Here is a 12137-nt window from a genome sequence, read left to right as displayed (position 1 = left end):
CTCTCTCTGTGTAAAAATACTTGCTTGCTCATCTCCTTTGTACTTTCTCCCCTTCACGTTAAATGCATGATCTCTAGTACCGGACATAAAATCCTGGAAAAAAGATACTTGCTGTCTACTCTTTTAATCCTTGCATAAACTACTATCAAATCTCCCTTCAGTCTCTGGTACGCCAGAAAAAAGTAGCCCAGCTTGTTCAACCTTTCCTCATCGTAAATGCTCTTCAAACCAGGCAGTATCCTGGTAAGCCTCCTCTGCACCCTCTCCAAAGCTTCCACTTGCACATCTTTCTTATAATGAAACAACCTGAATTGAACAAATGTGACCTAACCAGACTTTTATAAAGCTGTAACATAATTTCCTGGCTCTTGATATCAGTGCCTTGACTAATGAAGACAAACATGCTATGCATCTTCTTGTCCATCTGATTAACCTGTATGACCACTTTAGGGAGCCATGTACCTGAGCCCCAAGATCCCTATGTTGTTGCAGATCCTGCATTTGTGTTGGATATCCCAAAGTGGCAGCTCCTCACACTAGCCTAAATTAAAAACTTGATCTGTAATTTCTCTGACCAAATCTGTAACTCATCTATGTCTTGTTGTCTACTTTTGGCAATCTTTCATGCAATCCACAAAGCCACCAATCTTTGTATCTGTAAACTTACTCACCCACACTATCACATCTCCATCTAAATCATTTATATATATGACAAACAACAGAGCTCTCAGTAAAGATCCCTGCTGAAAAATACTCATCACAGGCTTCCATCCAGAATGAGGCCCATCCACAATTACCCTAGTTTTCAATGTTGGATCCATTCAGTCAAGTTACTGGGGATCCCATGCATTCTAATTTTCTGAATCAGCCTACCACCAGGATCATGTCAAACATCTTACTAAAATCCATGTATACAACATCCACCATTCAATTTTCTTCAATGACTGCTTCAAGAAACCTCCAGGACACAACCAGCAAATTCTGCCCCATCTAAATATTTGCATTAAAGAGCTGCCAGTCTATTTTGGGGAATTTGAATTCACCAAAAATGTTAATACTATTTTTTTGTTCCTTTCCATAATCTATCTGTTATATCTGCTGTTCACTGTCCCCATGACTATTAGGAGGTCTATCATAAAATCCAATAGAGTCATGGCATTTAACCTATTTTTAAGTTCTCCCTATATAGACTCAGTTGATGTGCTCTCCATTTCGTACACTCTGTCCATATTTGATATTGTCCCTGAGCAGCAATGTAAAGCCTCTCCTTTTACCACCCTGCCTATCACTTCCAAAACATCTAACATTTAGCAGCCTGTCCTATCGCTCTCTCAACCATATGTAATCATATATTAATTATATATATGCAACATGAACAATAATTTTATTTGCTCTGTAGAATTCCTGACGGTCAGAGCAAGAAACCTGATTAAATGTCCTTAATCACTAATGAAACGGTTGATACCTGACACATTGAAAAGAGTGATGTACTTATTTCCCATAATGGTCACAAAGGCTTGTACTCCTTACTAGAATCACTCCTGGAGAGTAGTGAACACCTCAAGAGCAAAAATTGTGAATGAGATCATCTTATGTTATTTAGAAATGTCAGTGCAGTTGTGCCACACCAGTACCCGTAAAACCAGCCTCAGCTTTCAAATATAATTAACACCAAAGACGCAGCAAAACATTTATCTTTGCTAACTCTGTGCATAGGCAGGAGCAACTGCGATGCTCTCCTTTTGGGGTTCGGCTTCTTGGACATCATGTAACTAAATTTCATAAGCATGACATAGACAGAGCATTTAGCCCAAGTAGCTAGGTCAAATTTCTACCACTTTAAAATCCGAATTAATTCTAAAATCATTAAAAAAAATTACTTGCCATTTCCCTTCTTCATTTTCAAATTGCTTAACGGTATATCCAAACATATCCCTTTGTGAGCCAGTAAACATCATAGGACTTTTCATATCAACATTGAATGAATTGGCCATCCGTAGAATACCTGAATGTGAAGCAAATAATAAAATAAGCGAATCTTGTACATTTGTCTTAGCAACATTTATATTTAAAGCATCATGGAAAGTTTAAACATGTATATATAAAACTACTGATAAAAAACGGACAAGTGTGTATGTCCAAACCAAGTGATGGAGGCATTTCTCTAAATCCGTGGGGTGATATCTGTTATATTATTTTACCCCTCAGCCTGGATCAGCAGCATATGCCCTCACCAAGAGTGGAAAACAAAATAGCCCAGAGCCATGCAATGACAGGTTGCTGTATCATTTCACAAATTGAAGAGTTTCAGTAACAAAGGACATTCTGTAAAGGTTGGAAATCCAGATTAATACACACAAAATGCTAGAGGAACTCAGCAGGTCAGGCAGCATCTATTGAAAGGAATAAAGAATCAATGTTTTGGGCTGAGACCCTTCATCAAGAATATCAGTAGCTTTTCAAACATTATCACGAAAGACCCAGCGGTATTATAATTTCCTGTACAATCAACTTAGCTGTGGCATATTCGACAGCTAAATAAGCCTAAACCATCTCTTGCCCTCAAATAACTTATTAGGTTCCTCATTTTCTCATCATTTCTAGTGCTAATGAAAAGTTGAACTCTGAGCAGACAGAGACTGCATTCAGGAGATCTTTTTACTTCCTGTAAAGTTTCCTGTCCCTGATGATGTTAATAATTCTATGATTGTATTTCATATATAAATATAGGAATGACATCTGATGCTATTTCCATGACAACACCTTAAGAAGCACAGGATGCAGTAACTGCATACTGAGCTCTGTATTCCACTGTTCCCAAAGGCAATTGTTAAAAATTAGTTAAAAATAGTTAAAAATTAACTAACCTATTCAAGAAAACAGAAGGTAGGTTTCGAAGAAACCGTAAAATTGCCTCCCTTGCAATGCAGCTGAATTAAGCCAATAGTTTTCCTGAGAAAACTAGTGTCAACTATTTCCTTGTAAACAGTGCTAGTGCCCATCAGCAATATGTGCAGGTTAATCATAACAGAATGGATGATGATCCACACCAGATCAATTTCGAAAAGTCTGTGGATCTTCTATATCTATTTCAACTAATTACAGAAGTAAATATCAAAAGTGTATAAATAAATGTTCTGTGAACAATCATCATTTCTAAATTCCGAAGATACAGAAAATTACATTTAACTATATAGAGTAAAAACAGAAAATGCAGTAAATGCTCAGATCAGTCAGCATCTGTGAAAACTGAAAGAGCCTCAGTGTTTCAGGTCTAAAGCCCTTTGGACCTGGAATGTTTGCCATTTGAAGCAATTTTCCACTTCATATTAAATTGACTTCTACTATGAAAATAATAGGAAAGCTAATCTTAAAATCAGATGTGGAAGCCATAGAAAGGGTGCAGAGGAGATTTACAAGGATGTTGCCTGGATTGGGGAGCATGCCTTGTGAGAATAGGTTGAGTCAACTCGGCCTTTTCTCCGTGGAGCGACGGAGGATGAGAGGTGACCTGATAGAGGTGTATAAGATGATGAGAGGCATTGATCGTGTGGATAGTCAGAGGCTTTTTCCCAGGGCTGAAATGGTTGCTACAAGAGGACACAGGTTTAATGTGCTGGGGAGTAGGTACAGAGGAGATGTCAGGGGTAAGTTTTTTTACTCAGAGAGTGCTGAGTGTGTGGAATGGGCTGCTGGCAATGGTGGTGGGGGCGGATACGATAGGGTCTTTTAAGAGACTTTTGGATAGGTACATGGAGCTTAGTAAAACAGAGGGCTATAGATAAGCCTAATAATTTCTAAGGTAGGGACATGTTCAACACAGCTTTGTGGGCCGAAGGGCCTGTATTGTGCTGTAGGTTTTCTATGTTTCTAGATGGCAACTGCACAATGAAACTCAGAAATATTGAAGTTGCTACTTGCTGCTCCTCTAAGCTTCTTGATGATTTCATTTCATCATTCAAATACATAGAATGACATTATGCTCCTATACCCATTTCATTCATAAAAGGGAACTTGCCAAGTAAAGTTTGCTCTTGTCTGTTCCAGCCAAAGTACCATTTTAGTAGCTCATTAAATCTTAATTACCTGGCTATCTACCGACATTAAATATTAACTATTATAAGACTAGATTTTCATTTCACCAGATTGGGGAAGTAAAAAAATTAATATATTCAGCTTTCTTTGTATCTTTTTCTCTCTCCTTTCACTCTTATTATGTTGCGTCCTGTAGCCAATTTTACATTGAATTGAATATTCTGATCATCTCTTCCTAGTTCAGAGTTTGTATTGCTCTTCAGTTTTACTTCTGTCAAGGTGATTAAGGATAAACACATTTGCTATCTCTGTTCACAATAGTTTCAGCTATCCTATAGAGAGTAATGTGCTTTTTGGATGGTTAGTTGTCTGCTGGTCTAATCAAATTGTGAGTGAGAAAGGAGGGCTTACAAGTTGGTGAGTGAGATTTAAAAAGGAGTATTTACAGGCTTTTGGCATTTTCTTGTGGACCAATAAAATTGTGATTCACTAGTAAGGCAAATAAGAATAAGGCAGGAACAAGCAGTGACCATTGTTGGAGCAGGTATTGTGTGATTGAAGCAGTGTTAAGAGTAGGGAGGTTTTTGACTCATCAGGGCATGAAAGGTTATGGGGAGAAGACAGTAGAATGAGGTTGAAGAGCAAATGGGTTAGCTATGATGAGATGGCGGAGCAGACCCAGTGGGCCAAATGGCTTAATACTGCTCATATGTTTTACAGTCTAAGCTGTGAAACTGCATATAAAGAAGAATACTAATGAATGAACAGTCATTACTATTTGTTTGCCTCGAGAACTGTGCCTAGTCAAAGCAGGATCCTGCTCCTTCTATTTCTAGTGTTCTGTGCTAATGTTGTTATTGCTTTTCAATTGTGTTTATTGGTTTTATTTTTCAGTACAATGCAGACTGGAAACCAATTACAACTTCTGAACAATACATTCACAAGAATATGAGGAAAACTACTGTAAAAGGATTTCCCTCATTATTTGCAAGAGACTTCCAACACTGATAGAACAGTTGACGCTAAAGTACACCGGCTTTTCAGATTCCTTTGAACTCTCATATACAGTTCCAGAACAGAGCATTAGCATAATGTAAACATATCCAATGAAATGGACAGTGTAGATGGTTGTTGTAAGTTACAACAGAACATTGATGGGATGCAGAGCAGGATGCAGGTGGAGTTACGTAATCCCAATAAAATATGAAGTGATACACTTTGAAAGGTTGAAATTGATGGCAGAGTGCAGGATTCAAGATTCAAGATTGTTTATTACGTGCACTTTGAAACCTACAGTAAAATGTGTAGTTTGTGTAAACAACCAACATACCTAAATGGCGCGCTGGTGCCAATATAGCATGCCCACATTGACAAAGTGATGCACACAACATTCATAGCAAAATCCTTAGCAGTGTGGAGGAACAGAGGGATCTTTGGGTGCATATCCATAGATTCCTCAAAGGGTGCAGAGGAGATCTACTAGGATGCTACCTGTGTTAGAAAACAGGTCTTATGTGGAAAGGTTGAGGAAGCTAGGTTTTTTCTCCTTGGAGTGAAGGAGGATGAGAGGTGCTTTGATAGAACTGTATAAGATGATAGAAGGCACAAATAGAGGAAACAGCCGGAGACTTTCTCAAGGGGCAGAAATGGCTGATATCAAAGGGCATAGTTTTAAGGTGATTGAATGAATGTGTCAGGGGGAGTCAGAGGCAGGTTTTTTTAACAGAGAGAATGGTATATGTGTGAAACGTACTGCTGTGGGTGGTGGTAGAGGCAGATATATTAGGGACATTTAATAGACTCTTAATAAGAAACATGGATGAAAGAAAAATAGAGGGTTATGTGTGAAGGAAGTATTAGATTAGCCTCAAGTGGGTTATAAGGTTGGCACAATATCGTGGGGCAAAGGGCCTGTACTGTGCTGTACTATGTCCTATATTCTAAATGTCTTTTCCTAATTAAACACCATAAAGAGCAGTGAGCTGAACACCTTTTTTGCGTATCTGTGTGAATCCCCAAAGCATTGGCAAACCTGTGATATTTGGCTTGAAGGCTAATGTCAAAACATCCTTCAGGCCCCAACAGTGTACTGAAAAGCTGTGCTAATGAACTGGAGTGTTGAAGGACATCCGTCTCTTACTGTTCAATTCTGACGTTCCCACCTGTTTCGAAAGGGCCAGCAACCGTATTGGTGCCTAGGATCAGCAGGGTGTGCTGCCTCAGTGACAGTCCACCAGTATCACTCATACCTACCATACTGACATGCTTTCGAAAGAATGCTGTGGCTAAAAGTAACTCCTGCCTGAGCAAGTACATGAACGCTACAATCCACATAGTGTCAAAGCAGGTCTACAGAAGACGCAATCTCACTGCATACCACACTGGTTTCGAGCACCAAGATAAAAGCAAAACACACATAGGCTGCTGTTTATCAAATGCAGCTCTGCATTCATACCATTATTCCCTCAGGACTAATCAGCAAGCTTCGAAACCTGGGCCTTTCCACTTTCCTTTACAACAGGATCCTCGACGTCCTTATCAGGAGACCAACAGTCACTGCTAATTGGTGATAACATCTTCTTCTCACTGACAGTCAACACAGGCACACCTCAAATACGTGTCCTGAGCCCACAGCTCTACTCTCTACACTCATGACAGCTCAAGTATGGTCTGTAAATGGTGATAAGGAGGCAGACTGATCTGCTGGTTCAGTGTTGTTGGAACAACAACATCACAGCCAATGTCAGCAAAGGCAAGGAATTGAGAAGTCTGTAAGACCATAAGACATAGCAGCACAATTAGGCTATATGGCCATTCAAGTCTGCCCCACTATCCTACCTTGGCTGATTTATTATCTCCCCATTCTCCCACCTTCTCCCTGTATCCTTTGACACTCTTAACAATCAAGAACTTCTGCTTTAAATATAACCAATAACTTGGCCTCCACAGTAATGAGTTCCACAGATTTACTACCTCTAGTTAAAAACGTTCCACTTCGTCTCTCTTTTAATGGGATGTCTTCTATTCTGACATTGTGCCCCAGTCCCAGAGTGCCCCACTACAGGAAACATCCTCATGTTCTCTCTATCTAAGCCTCAGAATATTTGATAGGTTTCACTGAGATCCCTCAGCATTCTTCTACACTCCAGTGAGAATAGGCCCACAGCCCTCAAGTGCATCTTATACATTAACCCTTCCATTCCCAGGATCCTCGGGACCCACTCCAATTCCAGCACATCGCTTCTTAGGTAAGAACCCAAAACTACTCACAATACTCCAAGTGCAGCCTAACCAATGCCTTATAAAGCCTCAGCACAACATCCTTGCTTTTGCATTCCAGTCCACTCAAAATGGACTTGTCCATTCCATTTGCCTTCCTTACAACTGAATCAAGTTAACTTTCAGGGAATCCTGCACAAAGACTACCAAATCCCTTTGCACCTCGGATTACCGAATTTTCTCCCCATTTAGAAAATAGTTGCATGACAATAAATTGCCCTACACTGTATCCCATCAGCCACTTCTTTGCTTATTCTCCTGATCTGTCTAAGATTTTCTGCAGACTCCATGCTTCCTCAAGACTATTTGTCCCTCCACCTACTTTTGTAACATCCACAAACTTGGCCACAAAGCCATCACTTCTGTCATCCAAATTATTGATACTTAATGTGAAAAGAACACCACTTCTCAAAGACAGTCAAGCAGAAGCTCCCTTTACTCCCACTTCTTGTTTCCTGCCTTCTGTCCACGCTGGTTTCTTTCCTGTAATGCCATGGACTCTCATCTTGTTTAACAGTATCATGTGTGGTATCTTGTCAAAGGCCTTCTGAAAATCCAAGTAAACAACATCCATTGATTGTGAACTTCAGGAAGAGGAGGGCAAGAGAATACCTACCAGTGTTCATTGAGGAGTCAGAAGGAGAAAGGGTGAGCAGCTTTAAGATCAACATCTTGAAGCTCCAGAATCTTGGACCCAATATATTGATGCAACCATGAAGAACTGCTTTGCTAAGAATTTATGGAGATTCATATTTACCTATGACTCTTACAAATTTCTGTAGAAGTATGATACACATCACTATGGTCGTATCACAACCTTGTGTGGAGTCTCCAATCCTTTGGATCTCAAGAGGCTTCACTGGTTTATGCCAGCTCCTTCATGCCATCAAGGACATTTTCAAGGGGTGATGCCTCAAGAAAGTGGCATCTATCACTAAGGACCCTCACCATCTTTGGTATGTCCTCTTCTTGTTACTAACATTGGGGAGCAGTACAGGAGCCTGAAGACACACACTCAATGATTCAGAGACAGCTTATTCTCCTCCACCTTCAGATTTCTGAACAGTTCATGAACAAATGAACATTATCTTGTTATAACTTCTTGTTTGCACTATTTCAGTAATTTATCGTAAGTGTATGTCTTGGCACTGCACTGCTGTTGCAGAGTAAGTTTTGTTATCTAAGTCACTGATAATAAATCTAATTCTGATTCTAAAATGTTTCATTAGGCAAAAAAAAATTACATTATAAAGCTTAAAACTTTTGAATTCAAATTGAGATGTGTGTTCTGTTTTCCTTCGAGACTCTGTTTCTGATGTGTAAGTACATTTAGTGGATTTGCATTAAGGACAGGGACAGGCCTTTAGACCCACAGAGTCTGTGCAAATCATCAAATAACCATTGACACTAATTTCATTTTCCTCTTTCCATTAAATTTCCTCACATTCTGCCAGTGCACCCATGCTAGGGGGAATTTAATCTACTAACCTTTGGCATGTGGGAAATGTGACGAGATCTGTAGGATTATTCTAAGTGGACTGTTCCCTTAAAAAGAGAGAGAGGGAGCGAACAGTGTGTGTGCTATTTCAGCAATGGAGAGAGAGAAAGTCTATGAGTTGCCTTGGAAACTGAAAGGCGGAACTATATGATGGACAGCTCGTGTTCGGCACTTGTGTAATATATACAAGGTCAGTTGGCTTTGTAATCAGACACGCCAGACGCCAAGGAAGACACTGACTGAGCTTTGTGTGCCCACGACGAAGGTGGGGTTTTTGCTCACAGTGTGGACAAAGGGGTGACTGGTGGAACGCTATCAGTGTGTTTAACCTTTGCCTGGGTTGATAGCAGTACCACGTGAAAATGGCATTCTCTTTTTGTGGTCACAAGTCGGTGACTTTGATGATTTTCGGGAGCAGGACAACGTGGAGGATTCATCGGCATCAGCACTAGGACGACAAAACAACTCCCTCTCTCTCTCCAACTCTACTCAATTCAAATTCCAGAACTGAACTGACTACTTACCATACCACCGTCAGACTGGATCATCTAATCACCTGAGCTGGGAGAAGCTTGGGAACTTTATTTACTCACTTATATATGCATATACTCTGCTAACCTGTTTTGCTTTGTCTTGTTTTATATTACTTTATCACGTAGTTATTAATAAAATAGAGTTTATAACGGAAGACTCAGACTCCAGGTGTGTCTATTTCTGCTGGTCCTTTTTAACCCGTTACGGGGTACGTAACAGAAGAAACAGGAATGGTCAGGGAAAGCCCATGGAGTCGGGGGGGAGAAATCCCACTCTGGCAGCATCGGAGATCAGCAATGAACCCAGGTCACTGGAATATAACCAGCTGCAACGTGTTCTCTGTGTTTAAAGCTCTATTGAATTCATCTTCTGCTCAACAATGACAAAGAGCAAGAACAATTTGTGGAAATAATATCCACATGCTTATAAAATAATGTTCAAAATATGATTGATCTCGTTAGGACAAATATTGTTATGATTAGATATACAATGTGTTTCATTTTTTAAAGAAAATTTTACTTTGAACTAAATAAAAGTTTGAATCAAGGAACAAGTATGTGCCTAAAACTACCATAGACTTTGTCCAATAGAACAATTTGACCATGATTACTGGCATGTATTGAGTCTTGGGCATGAGTAAAACTAGTACTTTGTAATATTATGTTCTAAATTCTAAAATCATTAAAACAAATGCAAATTTCAGCCAACAATCTAATACAATGTTATGACAGCTTTGAACACTATTCTGCTTTCCAGACATATGAGCCATGCTCTAGGGAAATAACTGTTGCTGACAAGGAAAACATCAAAACAACAAATCAGAATGTTCTGTCTCAGTCAGTAGCACATTTGCGTTGAAGATCAAAGATCATATTCAAACCCTACATTAAGGATTAAGAAAAACAGGGCCTTTAAGTAGGTTAATCTCACTGCTCTGTCCACTGTCCCCTTAACCTTCATTTCATTCACGTGTGTAGCCAGGTGACCACTGAATATCATTTTTTATTGTTAAAGTGCTCTCCTTCGTAATGCTAAAATAGCTGCCTGTGCCTTTAAGAGAAAACAGTGACGTCACCTTGCACGGGTGGAGTAGAACAAAGAGTTGCCAAATCCTAGAGAGAACAATGTTGGAGTGCTTTTCCCAGGTTTGGTGATGAAAGGTGAATAATATTTGATAGCATCCATGTAAATCCATTTAAATTTATTTTAAAATCTAGAATATCAGTAATTTGACATGTTTTACATGTGGATGCTTTAGATTTTCACGAGTAAGTTAATCAGCGCTGGAATAGCGTGGTTGTGCAAAGATCCTTATCGGCCTAGTAGATTAGTCCTTTTGGTAATTTAAACTATAATGCAATATATTGTAAAAGTTTATTTCTGTCTTTCTTTATTGTTTCATGACCGAATGTGAATATAAAAGACTAATGTGAATGTGTTAATCTCTGTTTACGTAGCGTGAGCAAGGAGAATTTGTTTCGAGTTCTAGCCTATATGTGTTTGGAAGTTAAGCACGTGTGTGCAAAGTGAGTATACCTCAAGTTAAGATGAAGTGTACTTTTACTTTACTTTATTGTCACCAAACAATTGATACTAGAGCGTACAATCATCACAGCAATATTTGATTCTGCGCTTCGTGCTCTCTGAAGTACAAATCGAAGTAAATATAATAAAAATTTAAATTATAAATCATAATTAGAAAATAGAAAAGGGAAAGTAAGATAGTGCAAGTCAGGTCCAGATATTTGGAAGGTACGGCCCAGATCCGGGTCAGGATCCGTTCAGCAGTCTTATCACAGTTGGAAAGAAGCTGTTCCCAAATCTGGCCGTACGAATCTTCAAGCTCCTGAACCTTCTCCCGGAGGAAAGCGGGACAAAAAGTGTGTTGGCTGGGTGGGTTGTGTCCTTGATTATCCTGGCAGCACTGCTCCAACAACGGGTGATATAACGTGAGTCCAAGGATGGAAGATTGGTTTGTGTGATGTGCTGGGCTATGTTCACAATCTTCTGCAGCTTCTTCCAGTCTTGGACAGGACAACTTCCATACCAGGTTGTGATGCACCCTAGAGGAATGCTTTCTACAGTGCATCTATAAAAATTAGTGAGGGTTTTAGGGGACAGGCCAAATTTCTTCAGCTTTCTCAGGAAGTAAAGGCGCTGGTGGGCCTTCTTGGCAGTGGACTCTGCTTGGTTAGACCAAGTCAGGTCATTTGTAATATTCACCCAGAGGAACTTAAAGCTTTTGACCTGTTCCACCTGCACACCACTGATGTAGATGGGGTTGTGCGGTCTCCTACTCCTTCTGAAGTCAACAACCAATTCCTTTGTCTTGCTGATGTTGAGGGATAGGTTATTGTCTTCGCACCATGCCACTAGGTTCTTAATTTCCCCCCTGTACTCAGACTCATCATTACTCAAGATACGGCCTACAGTTGTGGTGTCATCAGCAAACTTATATATTGAGTTCGATGGAAACTTGGCTACACAATCATGGGTATTTATATTTTTGATGTTGTCTACAAGGTACAAGGTTGGTGGGATTCTGCTGTGTGCATACATCTACTGATGCCTCTGGACACATCTTCAGTGATGTTCCTGGAATCATCGGGTGTTTTGGGTCTTTCAACATCATACACCCTCCCCCAGGTGACGCAGCCGGGGCTGATCAGACCCCAGCTTGTGTCCAGATGGCTAGCTACACATGACTCCCCTCTTTTGAGTCACAACCATCTTGAGGCCCTCTCTGCCGCATCGGTGGTGCTGCGGATGGCTCTCCTCTTCCTCTCTCCCT

At 40.0% G+C, this 12137-nt stretch overlaps 1 protein-coding gene across 4 annotated transcripts in view; it reads right to left on the bottom strand.

Annotated features, from left to right (window-relative positions):
• Positions 1 to 12137, bottom strand: part of LOC140737765 (integrin alpha-1-like) — a 196820-nt gene that overhangs the window by 167106 nt on the left and 17577 nt on the right. For all 4 annotated transcript variants that reach the window (XM_073064394.1, XM_073064392.1, XM_073064390.1 and 1 more), the window contains exon 2: positions 1885 to 2005. In XM_073064394.1, coding sequence (XP_072920495.1) covers positions 1885 to 2005 — 121 coding nt within the window. The remainder of the gene's footprint in view (positions 1 to 1884; positions 2006 to 12137) is intronic.

Source organism: Hemitrygon akajei, chromosome 13, assembly GCF_048418815.1.
Source record: "Hemitrygon akajei chromosome 13, sHemAka1.3, whole genome shotgun sequence".
Lineage (NCBI taxonomy): Eukaryota > Metazoa > Chordata > Chondrichthyes > Myliobatiformes > Dasyatidae > Hemitrygon > Hemitrygon akajei.
Note: the sequence above shows the minus strand (reverse complement) of the source record. Positions and strands in the feature narration are given on the sequence as shown.